Source organism: Atractosteus spatula, chromosome 2 (genome assembly GCF_055471065.1).
Source record: "Atractosteus spatula isolate fAtrSpa1 chromosome 2, fAtrSpa1.hap1, whole genome shotgun sequence".
Taxonomy (NCBI): domain Eukaryota; kingdom Metazoa; phylum Chordata; class Actinopteri; order Semionotiformes; family Lepisosteidae; genus Atractosteus; species Atractosteus spatula.
In genome coordinates this window covers 13057197-13077429 of record NC_142707.1, presented here as the reverse complement: position 1 = coordinate 13077429, position 20233 = coordinate 13057197, and the positions used below count along the sequence as shown (strand labels likewise).

The window sequence follows — 20233 nt, the reverse complement described above, 5'->3', positions numbered from 1 at the left end:
ATGGTATCTATGTAAGTCCCCTTCTTCAGCGATTGGAATCATTCCAAGCATTTAAAAATGGATGATTGAATAAAGGCTATTTTTAAATTTCCGGCTGGACTGTGGCTCTGCTGTACCACGGCTGACCAAGACTGGATACTGCTGATTGAATGCAAGACTAAACCAGATCACTGTGGTACTGTAGTACAGTCAGCGCCTCAATTATGTTGATCCCGCCAATTGCCTATTCATGAAAGGAGGGGTGGATTGGAAGGGCTGCAGATTTGAGGTTTGGTTGAGTGTTTTTAATGGCAACAACACAGTTTGCATGTGGTCTGTATATGCACACTGCCGTGCTGTGTGTAAGAAGGTGGTGGGAACCAGCTGTTTCCCTGGGTGTGGAGAAAGCTCAGTTAAAGGCAGTGAGAAATGTAACTTGTTTTACTAGGCTGCCACCTAGTGTCCAACAATTAGAACTGCAAGCTCCGTGAAGCACCCTCAAGGCCTTTTTAATATTGTATTCTTCTTGAAGTTTGAAATGTGCACGTACATTGAAGTTTCCTTCAGACACATCAGTACAATGTAATGCTTTACTCCTGTCCTTGACGCGTGAGCCTGTTCCGTCTTCGGAAACGGGAGACGCATGTTGCATTTAAAATCTACAGCTCTCCCAACCCTGTGCTTTTGCTGCTGCTCTGTGAACATTGTCATAAATAAACCACCAGATTCAAGGACGGCAGGAAACTAAGCTATTTCAGATTAGTCCTCAGTGTCGCTGTTCTATTTCTTATCTTGCTGGCCGGCTGTAAAATAGTGCTTTAAAACCAAAAGCTTTCATTTTTCCCTGAACCTAGACCTTAAGCTTGAGGGTCTTCCTGGAAGAGGCTGGAAGTGAGGATGTGTTTCACCTGCTGCCAGTTTAATTTTAACTGGAAAAACAGACAAAACAACATTTTGACCATGTAGCCTTCTTCACAATACCCGATACTGGTTTAATACTTTCTATGCTTAAGCGAGAAAGTTGCCTCAGCTTCTTCCTATGAAAGGGGGCTGTGGGGCTGAGGGGTGCAGTTCTGAAGCTGCAGGTCCAAGGGCATGGGCCTTCTTTGCTGTAGCTTGCTGTTGGAGCTCGTCTTTGGCTGGCTTCGCGTGTGCATCTCCAGGGGTCTTCATTCCAGCCGCCATCCCTGGCTTCATTACACAGGAGCCAGAAGGAGCCTGTGGCCCTCAGTCTCCTGACTGATGCAGCTCTCAGACTCGAGCGATTGATGGGGGGGGGGCTAGTGCTCCCCAGAATGACAGTGCAGGCCTGCTGTTCCACGTTCTTTAGAACTGGGGCAGTCCAGCATGCAATGTAGGGGACCCCCTGCCCCATGCTGTCTGCCAAGAGAAACATGGGGTAATTTCTATCCCAGGCTGTGCTACGGTAGGGTGCCTGTAGAGGTAGCAGGCCTTTTCAGACCACTGCATGTTGAAAACTGGATGAGCACCGCAGAGGAATGAAATTAGGGCCCACACACCAGAGCAGTCCCAGTACCTGCAGGCCACGTCCTTCCACGGCTGTGTCGAAGGTAACAGACAGCGCCCCCATGGGGACAGTGAGGTCCTGATCAGGGGGACCCACGTTAAAACCGGTAAAATCAGTGGGCGAGTCGCACATTCTGCTCCTGCTCCATGTAATTATTTTATCAAACCAGTGCAGCAGGGTCTCCGAGTGCTGTCGTGAGCTGCCAGTACATGCAGAAAGGAGCTGGTCCAAGGGAGCCCCACCACAACGGGTTTTAATTGTGATCAATTAAGCAAGTCATGTGTAAAATGAAACACAGACCACTTGTTACTAAAATGCAAGAGCTCTTCAGTCCTTAAAGACCACAATTTACTTAATTGAACAAATGCCTTGGTTCATTCATCAGTTAATTACAGGTGTACAAACTGCCCATCTTTAATATAAACAGGTGACCCATGGGGACCAGGGGTGGAGACCCCCACAGATTAGCCGATGTGAGATCCCCTGTTGTAGGACCATTTTCCCTGTGGTTGTATCTCTACGTGCTCCACGGGTCACACTTATCACAGCGTGGCCTGAAAAGAACCTGGACTGCAGCCACTTCGCTGCACATGGCTGGGGTGAAGCCGGGTGATGACTCCAGCCCTCCTCCGCGGTGCTCGGCCCTGTGAAACCTGCACTGCTGTTGCTGGGTCCGCATGCCGACAGACAGTCGGGGCGCTGGTCACTGTCCAGAGAAGGAGGCGTGACACCACATGGCTGTAATCCCCAGGTTTATTTTAATTTCCCTGTGTGTTATTAGCAATCATTCCCGCAGTGAAGATCACAGCCAATAGAAAGGGCACAAGGGGGCGCGCTCTCTCTCTCTCTGTCCCAGAGAACCAAGGGCCAAGGCCGAGAAGAAACAGGAAGGATTCGACACCTCTGGGAGAAACTGCCTTAACACCTGTCTTCGAGCCCTGTTCCCAGCCGTCTGGTATTTAATCACACTAATTTGCATAATTTCTATCTGTAATTATAGCAATCTGGCACTTCTTACCAGCTGGAAGCAATTCTAAAGGTTGAGACAAACTGTCAATTAACCAATTAAGAGCTCAGTTGCAGTGAAAACCCGAAGTGGATCTAATGGATGGGAAGCCCTTGTGAAGAGTGGAGACGTCTCCCCCTGGCCCAGTGTGCTCTGATCGCAGTTAAAGGGACAGACCCACGATCTCCACTCGGCTGCCACTCCCACAGCGGAGACCCGCTGACTGACTCGGGCCTCTTTGGACTTCCACACCTGTGCTCCCGCTGCCGGCAGTCAGGTGCTGGGCCCGGCTGTGCGCGTGGTGGACGAGGGGAGATGGTGTCTCTGTCTGGTGCAGCTGGTGAGCGCTGGGTGATCCCACGACTACCACGCCCCCCCCAGGCTCCTCCCGGCGCGGGTCAGACCACTGTGTTCCGAATGAGCCCGATCTCGTCGATCTCGCACTCCACGACGTCTCCCTTCTGAAACAGAGCGTCAGACCCAGGTCAGTATTTCACTGAGCTGGCCCAGGGGACCTCCATACTTCCCCACGCTTGCCTATATAAGCAGCCCCCCACCCCGTACTCATTCTGGGTCCTGATGTTGCCATCAAGTACTGGGTTTATAACGTGCAGATGACTGGTAGACGGGCCCTTTGTGTATAAAAACAAAATTCTCATCAAGCTTCCCTGCAGTGCCAGTATTTCCCTCCCATTTAATGGACCCAGGAACGCTGGACTTGGAGGGCCCATCTAGACAGTGTTCCTACGCGATACAACAACAGGAAGGCTGCAACGCTACACTTCCTGTCCGCACTGGCCTGTGCCCACCCTGCGGAGCAGCTCGGGGTGGGAGGAACAGAGCACATTCAAGGAGTGGAGAGCAACTAAGCCTGAACTGGCAGCCCCACCACATCCCCCGGGGGTCTCGGAGACGTCACCTTGAGGAAAACGGGGGGTTTCCGGAACACCCCCACTCCGGGAGGCGTGCCTGTCAGGAACACATCCCCTGGGAATAAGGTCACGAACCTGCAACACAGGACAACACGTAACCACCCCAGAGCACCACAGCACTCGGTACTCCGGCACAACTGCGTCATCTGTCGGGCGGACACTGTTTCCCTGCAGAGGGCTCCGCGCTAGGCATGTGGGGCAAGCTGCAGTGCTGCCCTCTGCCTGCAGGGGGCGCTGTGAGACTCACTGCGACACCCAGGCCACCAGCGCCTGGGTCTTGAAGATCATCTGATTGGTGTTGCTGTCCTGGACCACACTGCTGTTGACCCGGCACCTGATGCCCAGGTTGTGCGGATCTGGAAAACAACACGGCCGATCAGAACCGCTGCGAATCACCCCCCTTCCCAGGAAAACAATCAGCGTGCTGCGAGCCGTGATGTATGTTGCCACTCTCCGTGTGCATCTGTGACTGTCGCCCTGTGAGTGTCCATGAGCGCTGACCCAGTGTCACCTCAGGCCTGCACTCCGCTGGGCTGATGTGCGTCAGAAACACTCTGCTCCAGCTCTGGGCTCAGCCTCCCTGGAGCCACAAGCCAGGACTCCCAAGATTCGCTGCTGGATTAAACACCTACTCATTCAGGAATGTTTGGAGATATTTCACTGGGTCACTTAGGCCCAGTTTGATTAGAACGTGATGTCAACGCTTTTACTACAGTTATCACTCATGGGTCCTCCGTTGTAGGCTTCGCCCTGCACGTTTCCGTGGCTACATACCCGACAGCGCCGCCGTGGTAACAAGGGCGGGCCCCAAGGGACAGAATGTGTCGAAAGTTTTTCCCAGCAGCCACTGCTTCCCATTGCGCTTCATCTGCCAGTCGCGGGCGCTGATGTCGTTGGCCACTGTGAAGCCGGCCACATGCGCCAGGGCATCATCCTCCTGCAGGGGGCAGGGCAGGGGCAGAGGGAGAACAGCATTACGTAGGCCTCCCACCTCTACTTCCACTGCCCTCATCAAACCCTCCTGCTGAAGCTGATTGCTTGGTGTCCTATTCAGATTCATTTCCCACCCCCCTCTTCCTCTCTCTCCACCATCGCCTTTCCAAACAGCTGTCTCCTGCGCTCGCCATCCCTCTCTCCATCTGCTCAATCCTCTCTCTTGTTTCAGTCTTCCTGCCCATTCCTCTCCCTCTCACCCCTCCTTCACTTCCTAACGCCACCTCTTCCATGCATGTCTTTACACAAAGGGTGGTGGGAGTGTGGGACAAGCTACCCAGCCATGTTGTTGAAGCAGATCTCCGGGTTTCTTTCAAGAAACGGCTGAATTAGATCCCCAGATCGATCGCTACGCTAGATGGCCAAATGGCGTTCGCTCTTTTGTAACCATTGTTCTGACTAACATGATCCTTGTTCAAGTATTCGTGCAGTCACCACACTTCTGGGCAGCTGCACAAGCACAAGGAACAAATTCAATATGACTGTGACATTTCAAGTGGCACGATGATGGCCAATGTCCTTCATCTTGTACTCATCATTGTCACTTTATTTTCTGTGCATTTCACACTGGCTGGAGCCAAGGACACCCTGCTGGCCTCTGATTCCTGGATATCTAATGAAACTACAAAGATTTAGAGTTCGTACGGATTCACATTAATCATAGCACATAGCGTTTGCATGTAGTTTCAATACTAATAATTCCTGTTCAGTCCTAAAAGCAAAAGTCTTATTCCTGGTTCTCATTCCTTCTGAGCTCTTAGTTAATGAACTATTTTTGGATCTTAATAATTAATTAGAACTATGGCACAGTTTTTGGGCTTCTAAACAGCCACTGACTTAAGTCACCTGTTCGTATTCCAGGTAAATGTTTATCTGACAAACAGTTAAAGGGATGATAAATCCAATACTTAGAAGAATTAGAATCCTGTAAAAGACAAAGCATAAATAAGGAACAGTGCAACCCAGATGACTGGGATTTTATTTGCATGTAATCCCCTTGGATTGTAGGCTCCACAGCAGCACAAGCAACAGTTTGTTTCTTCCCTCGAAAAACGCTTGGTTGTGTAAAAAGTATGTTTTAGACTCATTGCTTTGGGTAAAAGCCCTGACGAGCAGCAATTAGTCGTAATCTGACCAGCCAGACACCCACCTTAATGTGCTTCCCTGTCCTGCCAATCACAAAGGCCAGCTCCACCTCCCAGTCCACCTCCTGCGGGCAAGCGAGAGAGCCAGAGTCAGGGTCAGGGTCAGTGCCTCTCAGCTTCACACCGCCTCCCAGACCCCTGCCGCCTACTGGAGCACTGTGGGCCCGCAACAGCCCAGTGTCTTACAAGGACGCGTCTTTGCGGGCAGCTTGCTATGGAAGCGGCAGGGGTCCTGCAATCCGCTTCAATAGACAACAGAAATAAGTCGACCCGACTTCCAGCAGTGAGCAACCTGGACAGATCACTCCCAGAGGGCCAGTGTCTGCAGGTCCACCTCCCGCCTGAGCTCGTCATGGACCTGACTGGACCTGCGCGGCCCCCTTTTCTCCAGTTCGGCCTCCCCTCCTCCTGGGGGGGCAGAGCCTGCATACAGAACCCCCAGCACTGGAGTGGAGCATCTCTTTAGTCTCAATGGGAGAGGGTTACAACACTATATATAAAAATGGAGACACCCCCCCCCCCCCAAACAAAGAGTTGAATGAAGAGCAACTACATTTAAGGACCGAACGTCTTTCCACAGAGGGTTCTGGGAGCCCAGGAACAAGCAATCCAGTCTCGTTACTGAAGCCTCCGATCCTCTGATCGGCCTGCTGTCGTATGCCTGCGAGTGCGCAGGTACCTGGCTCTCGGCTGGGTGCGTGACGTTGTCGTGGGGCCCCACGATGGCGCTGGGGAACTTGCTGAAGATGATGGGCTCGGTGGGCACGGGCGCCCGCTGCTCCAGGCAGTGGTCTCTGTAGTTCATGCCCACGCACACCACCTTGTCTGGGGCCGTGATGGGAGCCAGCAGGGTGAGATCTGCCCAGGGCACCACACACTGACCGCTGGCCACTGCCCTGAGAGGGGGAGAGGAGAGACTCTGCCAGCACTGCCTGTCGGCGGATCTCTGTCCAGTTGGCGTTTTTGCCACAGAGTGCTCATGCCCACCTACGTCTGTGGCGTTATTTCCACAGAGATGGGGCTGCGGATGTCGCTGAGGAACTGGCAGTACGTTCTGCGGATTCGCCACTGGGTCAGGAAACTAAACTTCACCAAAATCCCCAAACTGCTTCTCTTTTTCTTGCAGGAACAATTGCACTGATCTCCACAAGATTTCCGAGAGATGTTTGTTTTGAAACTATGCACTGGTACACGTGACCGGTGACGTTAAACCAGTGTACGTGGTCTGAAAGAATTCTTTCACGCTCAACTCTCATGGTTTTTATTCATATCCTGTAGTTCCTATGAGAGTCCTGGGAAGAACACAGGACCGGAGAGCATGACGATCTAAACCAGGGCTCTGGAGGCTGTGGGCAGTGGAAAAAACTGTACAGTTACATTTGTTCTGTACATTTTTATTTTATTGGACACATGGCATGACTTTGTAAGACACTCAAGAAGGACCAATAATGGTTAGCTGTCTGAATCATGAACTTCTTGAGTAATGTCTTGAGCGATGCAATGGATCATTGGTCTATTCTACTGTTTGAATAAAAGACCTCTGCCTGGGTCTGTGTCAGTGTGTCTGTTGCTGTCTTTTAGTTACCTCCTGGCCGTCTCCATGCCTCTCTCTCCAGTCTCCAGGAAGCCCCTCATTGTAGAGGGCAGGGAGGGGTCAAAGGCATTGAGGTCGACCACGCCCCCTCCCTCTTGCTGCTCCACCCCAACCCGCGTGTCGGCCACTCCCTCTTTACCACGACGATGGAACTGCACCAATCTCATGGCCTCGCTGCACACACCCCGCCTCCCGATATCTGGCAACAGCCAATCGTAGAATCTCCTGGCACGCAGCAGGGAGCGGACAGGCAGTCTCATCTACTGCGGACACAGACATTGTGGAACACAATTTGACTGGTGGAATAGCAGTAATTACATAACAATAAAACAGTGGTGCACAACTCAAGTCCTTGACAGTCACAGCAGCACCTGCAGGTTTTCCATCCACTCCTGCTCTTAATGACCTGACTGAGCTTAACTGTAACTGGACAGGCATTCAGAGCTGAGTGCTAACGGGGATCAGTCCTGTCTGGGGGTACCAACCCCACTGGGGGGTCAGCCGCCCCTGGCGGGGTCTGTGACGTCATGGCTGAAGGCTGCAGATAGGGCACAGCTCGTCCCAGCACCCTGCGACCCCGGTGGCACAAGAGCGTTCAATAGCAAAACAAATCTTCTCCGTTTCGCCCAGACCTTCCCAACACTGTCTCCTGGCAATACACCACCGGGTCACATTTCTCTAGTTTGTTACAGATCAAAGAGCGCGGCGAGGCGAACAGCGCTTAGACTTCGCTCTCAGTCCAGTCACTGTACATGAGACCCAGTCGGCGAGTCTAGCGAGCAGAGATCTTGATACAGACGTTAAGGAGGGTTATCTCCGTTAATTGCAAAGCGACCTACTGTACCTGTTCCTGCCTTAAACACCTGTGATTAGATGCTTATCAGAAATTATGTAACAATCTTTAAAAAAAAACTCGTCTGACGTGCACACTCAGGTTCTTAACGACTCGATGTCCTTCAGTGATCGTGAGTAAATGTATGTAAAAATATTGAAGCAGGTTTCCAAAAACGAATAGCGTTCCTGCTCCCAGACTTTAAACTTTGACAAAGAGCTCACCTTGCACACCTCTCGCTGCAGTTCGTGTCTGGAGGGAGCTTTCTTCCGGGTGACGTCTTTGTAGTTTCAGCCCCTGACATCCACCACAGAATTATTGTCAGAAAACCAGCCCCCTTTTGCATCAGTGGGAGAGACAGCCCTCAATTATCTATTGAAAATTCACGCGCACCAACTCGAAAGCCTTTCAGCGAGATATTTCTGAATCTGAAAATCTAGAAGGAATACTTTGTAAGTTTATGGTCCTGAAGAGCGTGCGGTCACCAGCCGCAAGAAAACTACAACTCCCAGAACCCAGAGGGGCCACGAGTCTTATGATCGAAGACGAAGTAGCCCCATCGGCATTCCGGGTTGGAGGGCTGCTGACCAGTCCCGTGTCAGTTGGAGGGGGAGGGGGCGGGGCTTGTTGCATATGATCGGTCAGCTGACGCGCCGCTGTTTTGAGGTCGCTCATTGAGGACTGCGGTGACAGCAGCGATGGGGTTTATCGGGTAAGAAATGATTTGCGCACCGGTTAGAAGGCCAAGCAGCGAAGCTGTGGGAGTCCCGGTTTCATTCAGTTATTATTTCTTTTGTCACCAAAGTCGTGTACACGTGTACGGATTGTCTTCCACGCCATGTATTTGTTTAACGTGCACTCGTGGTTGATTTCATTTGAACATTAGGGACCGGGGACTTCTAGAAGGGGATTTTAACTTCATCCCGCGCCGCGCTGACAGTCAGGGCTGTTAGGGACCAATATTGATATTTGTGTTGATGATATTTGTGTTATGTTAAGTTTTAGCCCCATCGAAAACAATATTAAAATTTCGTTTGTAATAAATTTAATTATTATAATGGCACGTTATTATATACATAAAATGAAGAAGTGGTCTGGGAAGTCCCCTTTGTTTGAGCGTTTTAAAATGGAAGTAAGGGGCTATTTGCAGACTGTTTCGAAGTGCAAAAATATGAAAGCAGTGCGGACATTAAATAAAAATACTTTGTTTAATCTTTTTTTCATAACTTGAATTTATGTAGTAATATGTCCCCCTGACGATATTTTTGTCTTGAATTGTTATATGTACTCTTGTTTGTATTGTAATTTTTGTTTTTTTGTTAAGCATAAATAAAAAAATAAAAAAAAGACAGTCAGGGCTGGTCTTTCCGGCGCAGTGAATATCCGGAGTTTAGGGCAGCTGATTGCACAACCTGAAATCGTGTCGGAGACGTTTGGGCTTCCTGCCCCCCCACCCCCTGCTGGTTCTGTCACCCCAGTTCACGTCCTTCTCAAAATCCCGCCACTCAAGAGTTCTAGTCCAAAACGAACTGCTTAGCTGAGACGTGTAGTGTCCGCGGTGGCACAGTAACGTGGTGCAGCACTCGGATCACTCTGGGTAGAGACCGGGCTTAGGGCTTGGGCACAGTTACCTTCTCTGCACAATTTCCCAGCACTGCGCGTGTAAATGATTAATAGTTTTACAACCGTTTATCTTCTGTTTTGTTCTAAACTGATTTACCTTTTGCACTTTTCTATACAGTATATTGAGCGTCAGAAGAAACGCAGTGTAGTACTCCGTTTACACACGTGTTTCTAGCTCAGCGCAGTCTGCGAACGGGGCCTGTTGATTGAATGTACCCGGTGTCGTGTTGCTCGGTCATGACTGACTCGAGCACTGAGCCTCAGCACTAGCCCACCCCACGAGCGAGAGACCTGACTGAGGGCGCGGGTGGGCGTGAGCGGATCCAACCCGCTGGATATCAGCCCTGGAGAAAAGCAAGAACACAGGCACAGACCTTTCCTGCCCGTCGTTCCGTACCTGAACACCAGCAGAGATTTCTAACCTGGCAAGGAGCTCTAGCTCCACAGCAGGATGGTCTGACCGGTGGCAGGTCTGCTTGTGCCAGTGCACCTGCCACAGGAATGAGAGGCCTGATAACGTATCGATTTGAGGCTGTTATTAGTGGGGTCTTGTGGCATACAAAAGGGAGAGATAAGGAGTAACTATTCTTACGGTTCTTGTGAAAGACTTTCCCTGAAAGGCACAGTGTGAAGGTGTTTGAGTGATGATGAATTAACTTGTCCCATGTACCCGTGTTGTTTCAAGTGGCCTCTTATGGCAACCACATGTTTGTGATGTTGGTGGTGTAGATGTCAGAGTTATGTTCATGAAGATGATGTGAAGCTGCAGAAGATGGGTGTTCTTCTTAGCCTACATTTCACACCTGTGTATCAAAGTTAATTGGATTGTTTCGACTAACAAATTATGTGCTTTGACTTTGTATTTTTGGCACAGTGTTGGAAACTGTCCAAATTGGACTCGACTTCAAAAAACACATGACGGACTGGACTTATTATGAATTTCTGTATGTAATCCTTCAGGACTGGCACGAATTGCTCATTTTCCAGGAAAACCGGATTTTTGCGGAGTTGGTCGCTGGATATTTTGATGGAGTTGTGCCAGATATCGAGCCTCTGCCTGGTCCCAGCTGTTCGGTTTGGTTCTGTTCCGAGCTGGTCCGGGTTTTACTAGCTGCGGGCTCTGCGGAGTGTTTTGTGACGTGTACCTGGTTCCCATTCTGACTTTTCTAAACGTGCCTAGACAGGCAGCCTGTGCAAACCTCAAAGCCTCTGAGCTCTAACTCGCCTGTTCTCCCTCTCTGTCTCAGGGTCCAGCCTGTTGAGTACACCACAGACTGCCAGGAACAGAGGTGAGCCGGGGGGCGTGTGTGTGGGGGGTCAGCAGCGGATCTCAACACAGATCCTGGGGAAACCCTGTCTCCCCTCGAGTTTCGTTCCCACTTGCCTGTGCCAGTCCCTCTCTCGTAGCTGATGGAGACATTTCTTCAGCTCATGAGAGCTTGAGCAAGGTCTTCAGTCAGAATGGGCTCTGTCTGAAGGAACCTCTGCTCCTGTAGGCGTGTGGGGAAGTGACTGGACGTCCCCAGCTCACAGAGCGGCCCTTTCAGCGAGAGGGTGGAAATGACACTGCGTTCACACCGTGTCAGGACCTCCTTCGCCGCTCACTTGCTGGAGAGCTGCTGAGAGCAGCTCGGAGAGCACTTGATCACACACGGAGCTCTTCTGGCCCATCGGAGCACCTCTCGAACCTGAGACCGAGCGCAGAGACGGCTCTAAAAAGCCTCCTCTGGCAACAGTCTCCCTTAGTCTCGGCTAAAGGATTGATCTGGAGCATCCGGAAGCCGGACTGAGACCAGGCTGGGGGGGTGAGGGAGAGGAAGAGGAACCTGGGGCAGGTTCCGGGGTGACGGCGAGCTCCTGTGTGTGATGCCTTGGCATTTTCGCCCAGGTTCGACGGCATCATCCTGGTGGCGGACAGCGTGGACAAGCTGCCCGAGAAGCTCAGGTGTCTGCAGGAGCCGCTCCAGGACTACAAGAGCGTGAGTGAGGCCTCGCCCCGCCCCGGCGCGTGCGCTCTGCGGCCTGCAGCGTGCGCGGCGGACTGAGCCCCTCTCTCTGCGCAGGTGGACAGGGGGCTGTGCGAGGAGGTGGTGGTGCTGAAGGTGCCGGGCCTGCCGGGGAACCGGCTGGTGAGTACGGGCCCAGTCGGCCGCAGTGAGCCTCCGTGCGTGTCCAGGTGTGCAGCGTCTCCCCTCTCTCCTGTCCCGCGTCCCGCCCGCAGGTGTTCGCGTGCACGGGTCCCGTGAACCGGGACTACGATGACGTCAGGAGGTTCAGCGACGCGGCGGTCTCTGGGGTCAAGAGGTCAGTGTGTGCGGCCAGGTCCCGCGAGAGGAATGAATTGTACGGGCTTCAGTAGGAGTTTCTTAAAATGAAGCATTTGAATTTGAAGTTCCATAAGTCGGTTAAGGACTGACGATTGCAATGAGAGAACAAAGGCAAAGAATTCCTTTCCTAGGCAGCACCCTTTAACTCTTTAATTTCCTTCTTTAGTGAAGCTTTGCAATTGGTCTTTGAGGGTAACAAGTTCATCTTAGTGCAGACGCGGTCCCCCAGCTCGATCCTGCCAGTCTCTGTGCGCAGCCGTGCTGACTCGTCCTTTCTGTGTGCAGGGCTGTGAAAGCTGGTGTGCAGCGCCCTCTCCTGGTGTGTCCTCCTCACAGCAGCTATGCGAAGAGCCCCCTGGTGGCCGTTCTGGGTGCTCTGCATGCTCTCTATGTGGTGAGTCACAGCCAGGCTGTAAAGCAGGGGTCTGCTGCCCAGCTTCTTAGTCAAGTCATTGTCATGGATTTCTCCTCCTCTTCAGGTCTAAATGGCTATATTTGATCATAATAAGTCTTTCAAAGGAATTACAAGTATTTTAAACAGTATTGGAAGTTTTAATTTCGTCTAATTTGATTGGACAGATGGGTCCTGTTGAGATCTGACCCGTTCTGCAGAGTATTCTGGTATAAGATTCTTGCGACTCTCATGTCAGGATGGTAGGGTGTGTTGCAGTTGTGTAAAGAGTGACTTGAACACGTGCCACACATGAGCTGACATACCAGGCTGTGTACCGAGCATTTAACTCCCTATCAACAGCAGTAAGAACCTTTCAAGTCTTCACCCCTCCTGTAAAGCTAGAATTGTCCAATGCTGAGGTGTCCCGAGCGGCTCAATCAGTAAAGGCTCTTGCCAGAGTTCAGCTCTGTGGCTACGGGTTCAAATCTGGGTCATGTCGCCAGCGGACCCCAAGAGGAGGCAGGTGATTGGCCGAGCCTCACCGACAGAAGGCTGGGGTTAATCAGCCTGGGCTCTCTTGGGTCTCTGTGCCCCAGCGCCCCCTGTGGCCTCCTGGGTGCTTGCAGCACCTCTCCTCCAATCGGCACCGATTCTCCGGTACGGGGCTGTGCTGCCTGTGATGTGGATGTGGGGTGTGTAGCAGACCTTTTGTGGGCATAAAATAACTTTTTAACATTTAACAGTGCCAAATATTTTGATACAAACCCATCCTAAAAGTGTTTGGCTTGGGCAGGTAGGAGTGATGCTGCTCCCTAGTCTGAGGAGACCTCTTGAGAACTTGGACTGTCTTCCTGGGGCTCACTGTTTCAGGAATGTGTGACAAAAGAAACCCTTTCTGTCCTCATTCAGCCACTGGAGCTGCGGGAGGCTGCGGTAATGGAGAAGGACCACAAGGTGGAGACACTGGGGGTGTGGGTGCCCGAGGAGACGCAGGGCAAGTGGATTACGCATCTGGCCACTGCGCTGGAGAGTGGCCGGTCAGTCAGTATGCACGCGTGTTTGTGTGCAAATCCTATAGTACATGAATGTCCCGGGTGAAATCTGTAAAGGGTGATGAATAGAGCGTGTGTAAAGGTAGATCTTAAACCCTCTTATTGTTTAAACTGTAGTGGAATCTGGAACATTCAGATGGGATGTGGTCCCTATTGGCCCCCCATGCACGCAAGCCATCATGGACACCTGGTTGGCAAGTTCAGATCTAGCGCCTCCTAGTGTCTATGTGCTGTCTTTGACATGCACCTTTTCTCCCACCCATTTTCCTGATCTCATGAAACCAGAGCCCTTTGGGAAGGAGCTTGTCTTTTAAAAGTGTAAATAATACTGACAGAAAAAAAGAGTCTTAATCACATCAAGCCCAATTGCATCAGAAGTCAGAAACGACCGGGTGAGCTGTGGGGCTGGTCGGGCCTGCTGGACTGCAAGCGTCTTGATCCAGGAACCCCATGGTGCCAGTTCTGAATGCAGCTGTGGAGCTGGATCCTGGCTCCTCCTGTGTCTGGACCGAGAAGGGTCCCCCGTTTTCAGTCCTGCATGGTGCTAAGCTTAATCCCCCTCTCTCTGCCAGGGTGGTGTGCCGTGATATTGGGGGCTCGGACCCGGAGCGCATGGCGGCCCCCCGAGTGGCGCAGTATGTCCAGGACCTCTTCAAGGGCACCGAGGTGAAGGTAGGACCCCGGGCCCCGTCGCGCCCGCCGTGTGCCTGTGTCCCCCTCGCTCTTGTCTGCTCCCCTGGCCTTGCGGTCACGCCAGCAGACGCTGTGCCCAGTGTGTTGGAGATTCCTGGCTGCGCCCGTGCTTTTAGGTGGAATGCACCTGTGCACCATTGAAACCTCTCCTGGGCCTTTCCCCCTTCTGTCTCCTCTGTCGCAGGTCAGCGTCATCAGCCACGTCGGGGAGCTGCAGAAGGAGTACCCCTGCTTGGCGGCGGTGAATCGCTGTGCCAATGGTAAGGGACCCGGAAGGTAGGCAGAATTTCCCACCTGCAGGACTGCACCTCACTTCACCCTGGTGTTCTTCAGCACCGCACCACACTGGACTGGACCAGTTCACAGTGACCCTCTATGTGCTGTACTGCAGGAACAGCAGTGTGTTCCCATAGTAACTGTGCTGTTGCTGTGGTAAATAGCTGTAGTCTTCCCAGGGTGACTGTACTGCTCTGTACTGTAGGAATGGCAGTGTGTTCCCACAGTGACTGTACTGCTCTGTACTGTAGGAATGCCAGTATGTTCCCACGGTGACTGTACTGCTCTGTACTGTAGGAATGGCAGTGTGTTCCCATAGTGACTGGAATGGCAGTGTATTCCTATAGTGACATAGTGACTCTACCGCAGAAACAACTGTGCACGTACAGTATTCTGTTGTACTGTGTGGTGATTGTGGTTTTGTTGTTTCCAAGCTGTTGTGCGCCACCAGGCCAGAGTCATCAAGCTGGAGTACTGTGGAGAGGGGCCTATAGAGAACACCCTGCTGCTGGTGGGAAAGGTCAGACCTCGCACTCACTCCGTCCATCCGCCCCTCTGCCTGGCAGTGCCGTGTCAGTCACTGTGCCCCTCTTTTCAGGGTATCACCTACGACACTGGGGGAGCCGATATCAAGGCTGGGGGTGTGATGGCAGGAATGCACCGTGACAAGTGTGGCTCTGCCGCTGTGGCTGGCTTCTTCCAGGTACTGCCCCCCCTCCCTTCTCCCTCCCTTCTCTCTCTTTTCAGCCTGCTGCACTCAGACACCTCACTCTCTCCCCTCTTTCTCTGATGATGTCATGTTGCTGGATTCTGATTGGCTCAGGTGCTGGCAAAACTGAAGCCCAAGCATCTGAAGGTTCTGGGTGCCATGGCGATGGTTCGGAACAGTGTCGGGGCAGGTCAGTCTGTGTGTGTGTGTCCACCAGTCGGCATGTCTAGCCTGCTTGTCTACCCTCCTGGCTCTCTTGCCTTCTAATTCTCTTCCTGCCCTCGTCCCACACCTCTCTCCCAGACTGCTACGTGTCCGACGAGCTGATCGTGTCCCGCGCGGGCCAGCGCATTCGCGTGGGGAACACAGATGCTGAGGGCAGGATGGTGATGGCTGACCTGCTGTGCGAGATGAAGGAGAAGGTGGGTCGCACTATACATTCGTTCCTGGCATTTATGCTGCACTTTTCGTCTTACAGGATCTTGAAACAGAGCACAGATGTGGAGTAGCTGTGTGTGTGGCAGCCATTCTGCTCCTGCAGAATTTCAGCACAGCAGATCAGGTGCAGAAGGGAGAAGATCCTTCCATTTAACAGACCTTATTAATGCCTGATTGAGCACTCCAGTGGTGGAGTTTAGCTAGAACATGGACATCGGCACTCCTATTCTTCAAAATCTCACTGTGTGACCTTTTAATGATCACAAGCAGTGTGGATCTCGGTATATCCCCTCATCCAAAGAGGTGCACATCCCTCACCCCCTATCAATATGGAAGTTCCTCCATTGAGGAGTCGCATCCCAATACTGAGCAGGCTGGGCTGATCCCAGGGACGTGACACAAAAGATTGGACCACAAGGTGGAATAGTTAAAATCCTGAGCAGTAAAGGGTCCTGGATTTGCCGCGTGCGAAACTTGAGCTGGTTGTCTGTGTGTTTCAGGCCCTATCCGAAGTCGCCCCCCAGATCTTCACCATCGCCACCTTGACTGGACATGCCATCCGAGCCATGGGCTCAAACTACTCTGTGAGCACCCTCCCGCTTTCATTCCTGTCTGTGTGGCAACTCCTCTGCTGTTTGCATTGCACTCCGCTGAAAAGCATCTCTACAGGGAGGTGAAAACACCCTTATATCTAGGATGTGTAACTTCTAGTAAGTAGTGTCAGCTGAGGAATGTTTTCTATGACTGATTCCCATGTTGATGGTGGTTTGACACCATGTACACCTTTTATGCCAGCTGACCCTGCTACACTAGGAGCTGTGGCAGATCCAGGTCACAATCACATTAACGCAAATCCATTAACATTTGCAGGAGGAGTAGTGGATCGCCAAGTTGCTACTTGGTTCCTTCTTGACTTTTTAACTCTGCACGAGTGGTTGTTTGTAACTCTTTTTCCCTTCCACCTCCTGCTGTCCCATTTCTCAGATAATCATGGACAACGGAGAGGCCCGCAAGGCAGGAAACGCCCACCAGTGGCAGCAGGGTGAGAGGCGCCGGTGCTGTGAGCACGTCTGTGCTTGATCTTGTAGCCGTGTTGCGCGTTGCAGACGACTTGTGTTTCCTCTCCCCATGCTCAATCCTTGTCCTTTCTGTGTGCCAGCGGGGGAGGTGCTGGGCGACGTGTTCGAGGTGTCCATGATTCGCCGCGATGATTTTGAGTTCCACCGCGGGAAGTCGGAGTACGAGGATCTCCTGCAGAGCAACAACCTGCCGTCCACCCTCACCCCCCGTGGGCACCAGACCCCCGCGGCCTTCCTCATCATGGCATCAGGGCTGGACAAGGTACACAATACTGCACAGAACACACAACCACAAACACCACACACACACTACACACCAGACCCCCGCGGCCTTCCTCATCATGGCATCAGGGCTGGACAAGGTACACAATACTGCACAGAACACACAACCACAAACACCACACACACACTACACACCAGACCCCCGCGGCCTTCCTCATCATGGCATCAGGGCCGGACAAGGTACGCAGCACTGCACAGAACACACAACCACACACACTACACACCAGAGCCCTGCGGCCTTCCTTATTATGGCATCAGGGCTGGACAAGGTGCACAATACTACACAGAACACACAACCACAAACACCACACACAGTACACACCAGACCCCCGCGGCCTTCCTCATCATGGCATCAGGACTGGACAAGTTACAGAACACACAACCACACACACTACACACCAGAACCCTGCGGCCTTCCTCATCATGGCATCAGGGCTGGACAAGGTACACAACGCACAACCACACACACTACACACCAGAGCCCTGTGGCCTTCCTCATCAGGGCTGGACAAGGTGCACAATACTACACAGAACACACAACCACAAACACCACACACACTACACACCAGAGCCCTGTGGCCTTCCTCATCATGGCATCAGGACTGGACAAGTTACAGAACACACAACCACACACACTACACACCAGAACCCTGCGGCCTTCCTCATCATGGCATCAGGGCTGGACAAGGTACACAACACGCAACCACACACACTACACACCAGAGCCCTGTGGCCTTTCTCATCATGGCATCAGGGCTGGACAAGGTACACAGCACTGCACAGAACACACAACCACACACACTACACACCAGAGCCCTGCAGCCTTCCTAATCATGGCATCAAGGCACTGGGACACTGAGCACACAACACTGTACTATATCCACAGCAGAACCCCTTGTCCTCCACATCGCTGTGTCTGGGCTGGACATCAAGCACACAACAATCCGCACACTATACACCAGACCCCCCCTGTCATCCACATCGCTGTGTCTGGGCTATTGCACTGAGCTGTTGTAGAGGATAAGATTCATAGAGAAAACGCTCTGGATGTAGGATCCTGGGATCTGGACTTGGGGAAACTCTGCTCTGTACTAACATGTTCACTCCTCCCTCCCGCTCTTAGCACGGCGTGGACTCCGAACAGCCGCTGCGTTATTCCCACATCGACATCGCCGGCTCCTCCGGCCCTTTCCCGGGAATCCCGACCGGAGCACCGATCCTGGCCATGGCCACACGCTACGTCCTGCCCTGCCTCTGAGTGTCTGTCGGAGCAGGGTGAATGATGAGACGTTTTGGCTGTTTGTACACGTAAACAGTTCGCCGAGCGCATGTGTGTTTGTGTGTCCGGAGAAAAACTGGAGCCTCAACACGATGCAATAAAAAGGCCTAAATGATGAAAGTGTTTTCTTGATTTATGTTGTGTGTTGCTGGTTTACCATCTAGCATTATTTTTCCAGTGTAAGCACCTGTCTAATGACTTTATTTACTGCAATTTACCCAGTTTACAAAAACAGAACAGAACTACACATACAAGAGTAACACCGTGTAAATGCACCTAAAAAAGGTCCAAATTGCCTTGACTGTGTAAGAACAGTGTACCTTAGTTCCGCAGGAACACAACTCACAGCTGCACTCATGTGAGAGGGGTTGCAGTACTCCTACAGTCCTTTCTTATGCCATCAGTAAAATGTTTGAACTAGCTGCTGTTTTTCCTCTCCTGAACAATGCAACTCGTTGGTGTAGTTTTCACACCAGTCTTCATCACTTTCTTATCCAGTTGCGCCTGCTGTCGCGACGACCTCGTCTTCTCCTTCCACAGGTTTGAATTTCTCCCTTCGGCGGCACAGTAAAAGGTATTAGTAGCTGAAGTTTCTTCTCTTCCAGTTGCTACCCTCACCGGTGAGTCCCAGAAATCGGGGCTTGTTCCTTTAGGCCAGGCTTTTCTTAACCGCAAACTTCAGACCTAGATTTGGAGATCCTTAACAACTGCTGTCCTGTTTCTGATCTGATCCTACCCAAGGGTCCTAAAAGGGAGGTGTTGGCTCAGTTACAATCCTGTGTCGCTGCCAGTGAGATCCTCAAACCTTTTCAGCCAGGTTAAAGTAAATCGGTTGTTAAAGTAGTTAATTGATGATGGCTTGAACTCTGGGTCACTCCATAATCTCCTCCTCCTGGTTTCAAGTACTGCTTTTGATACTGTCAATCACCGCACCCCATGGGACAGCATGGGCAAACTCCATCAGACATTAAACCTCTCTTGTATCCATATTTCACTGGAAGGTATTACAACTATGCTCAACTTAATTGAAAAGACCAAGATGATGCTCAGTGTACCTGTGACATGACTGAAATTTATGTTCAATTTAATTGACAAGACTGAGATTATGCTCAATTTAACTGCGACAGAGGGAGATTTATGCTGTTGAATTGAGAAGACTGAGATTATGCTCATAGGCTCCCAACATGAATTTTACAAACCTGCTGACTTCGGCGTTGATGTGGAAATTAAACCTCAGAGGGATGATGGAAAGCTCCCAGTTCCTTCTGGCCCTGTGGTATCTTTTACTGCTCATCAGCCCAGGTTTGGAGCATCACGAGGGCATCTTCCTCCAGCAGAGCTGGGTGCCTGCAAGGCCCAGCATCTTCTGAACAGTCGCTGTCACACTGCTGGTCTATCTCACGAGCTGCACAGCTGTGATACTTCTAGCCAGGCTCAGAGGGGGGTATAGGTATCTGTACCTTCAGTGTAATCATAAAAGACTTCAAGAAAAATGACGCATATGTCCAGCTCAGAAAATAATTAGGCTAATTGTTTGACTGCTCAGTTTGGAATAAAATCTAGACGCCAGCACCCTCCAGGAACCGGGTTTGAGACTGCAGACCTTGTTGATCCTGGAGTATTAATACATCTTTTATGTCATTACTATTAGACTGCTGTACTGATCCTCTCTCCCTTTCTCATCTGTTTGTGTCTCACTTATTAAAATTCGTTAAAAGTGGGTGTAAGGACAGGAATCCGAATGAAAAGAGCAGTCGCTGTTTTCAGGAAGACAATTTGCTTTGATATTTTTGCCCAGTTGTCAGAGGTTTGATGAAAAGCGCTCATTAAATTGATAAAAAATGTTTTGTTTTACCTGTCACGGAATACTGTACCTTAACTCTGCGTCCCTGATTTTACATGAGAAAAATACTAATCAATCACCTTAAAAATCCTTTAGTTTCAGTTCTTACAAATTTTCTTTTCCAGCACTTTACGCCTATCGTAAATGTGGTCCAATGTGGCGACAGGCCATATTTTTACCGCCTGACTCAAGAAACTCCCTTGCCCGTTTCAGAACAAAAAAACACAAA

At 51.3% G+C, this 20233-nt stretch overlaps 2 protein-coding genes across 5 annotated transcripts; one reads left to right on the top strand and one right to left on the bottom strand.

Annotated features, from left to right (window-relative positions):
* Positions 1-2242: 2242 nt before the first annotated feature.
* On the bottom strand, positions 2243-8520 carry fahd2a (fumarylacetoacetate hydrolase domain containing 2A). 4 transcript variants are annotated; one of them, XM_088939950.1, is made up of 8 exons: positions 8234-8520; positions 7169-7437; positions 6263-6479; positions 5589-5648; positions 4220-4382; positions 3693-3801; positions 3433-3520; positions 2243-2974 (listed from the first exon to the last, which is right to left on the bottom strand). In XM_088939950.1, the coding sequence occupies exons 2-8, from the start codon at positions 7435-7437 to the stop codon at positions 2912-2914; spliced, it is 969 nt and encodes a 322-aa protein (XP_088796076.1). In that variant the 5' UTR covers positions 8234-8520; the 3' UTR covers positions 2243-2911. The 4 variants fall into 4 exon arrangements, with proteins under 4 accessions (XP_088796076.1, XP_088796085.1, XP_088796093.1 ...); XM_088939959.1 differs by having other exon boundaries at positions 7169-7440; positions 8234-8293; XM_088939967.1 differs by lacking the exon at positions 8234-8520 and adding an exon at positions 8022-8225 and having other exon boundaries at positions 7169-7440.
* A 132-nt stretch (positions 8521-8652) lies between these two features.
* Positions 8653-18281, top strand: LOC148839299 (putative aminopeptidase W07G4.4). Its single transcript, XM_088927962.1, has 17 exons — positions 8653-8721; positions 10880-10921; positions 11521-11611; positions 11696-11761; positions 11854-11936; positions 12245-12353; positions 13263-13390; positions 13978-14077; positions 14283-14358; positions 14809-14894; positions 14973-15077; positions 15198-15273; positions 15387-15505; positions 16022-16105; positions 16506-16563; positions 16681-16862; positions 18006-18281. Exons 1-17 carry the CDS (start codon positions 8708-8710, stop codon positions 18138-18140), a joined length of 1554 nt encoding a protein of 517 aa, XP_088784088.1. The 5' UTR covers positions 8653-8707; the 3' UTR covers positions 18141-18281.
* Positions 18282-20233: the final 1952 nt, after the last annotated feature.

Coding starts and splice junctions, on each gene's coding strand:
- fahd2a (XM_088939950.1), bottom strand. CDS start 7,437: ATGAGACTGCCTGTCCGCTCCCTGCTGCGTGCCAGGAGATTCTACGAT. Junction 6,480..7,168: donor GGCATGGAGACGGCCAGGAG/GTAACTAAAAGA, acceptor TCCCCCTCTCAG/GGCAGTGGCCAGCGGTCAGT. Junction 2,975..3,432: donor AACCCCCCGTTTTCCTCAAG/GTGACGTCTCCG, acceptor GCTCTGTTTCAG/AAGGGAGACGTCGTGGAGTG.
- LOC148839299 (XM_088927962.1), top strand. Junction 10,922..11,520: donor ACAGACTGCCAGGAACAGAG/GTGAGCCGGGGG, acceptor ATTTTCGCCCAG/GTTCGACGGCATCATCCTGG. Junction 15,078..15,197: donor CTGTGGCTGGCTTCTTCCAG/GTACTGCCCCCC, acceptor TGATTGGCTCAG/GTGCTGGCAAAACTGAAGCC.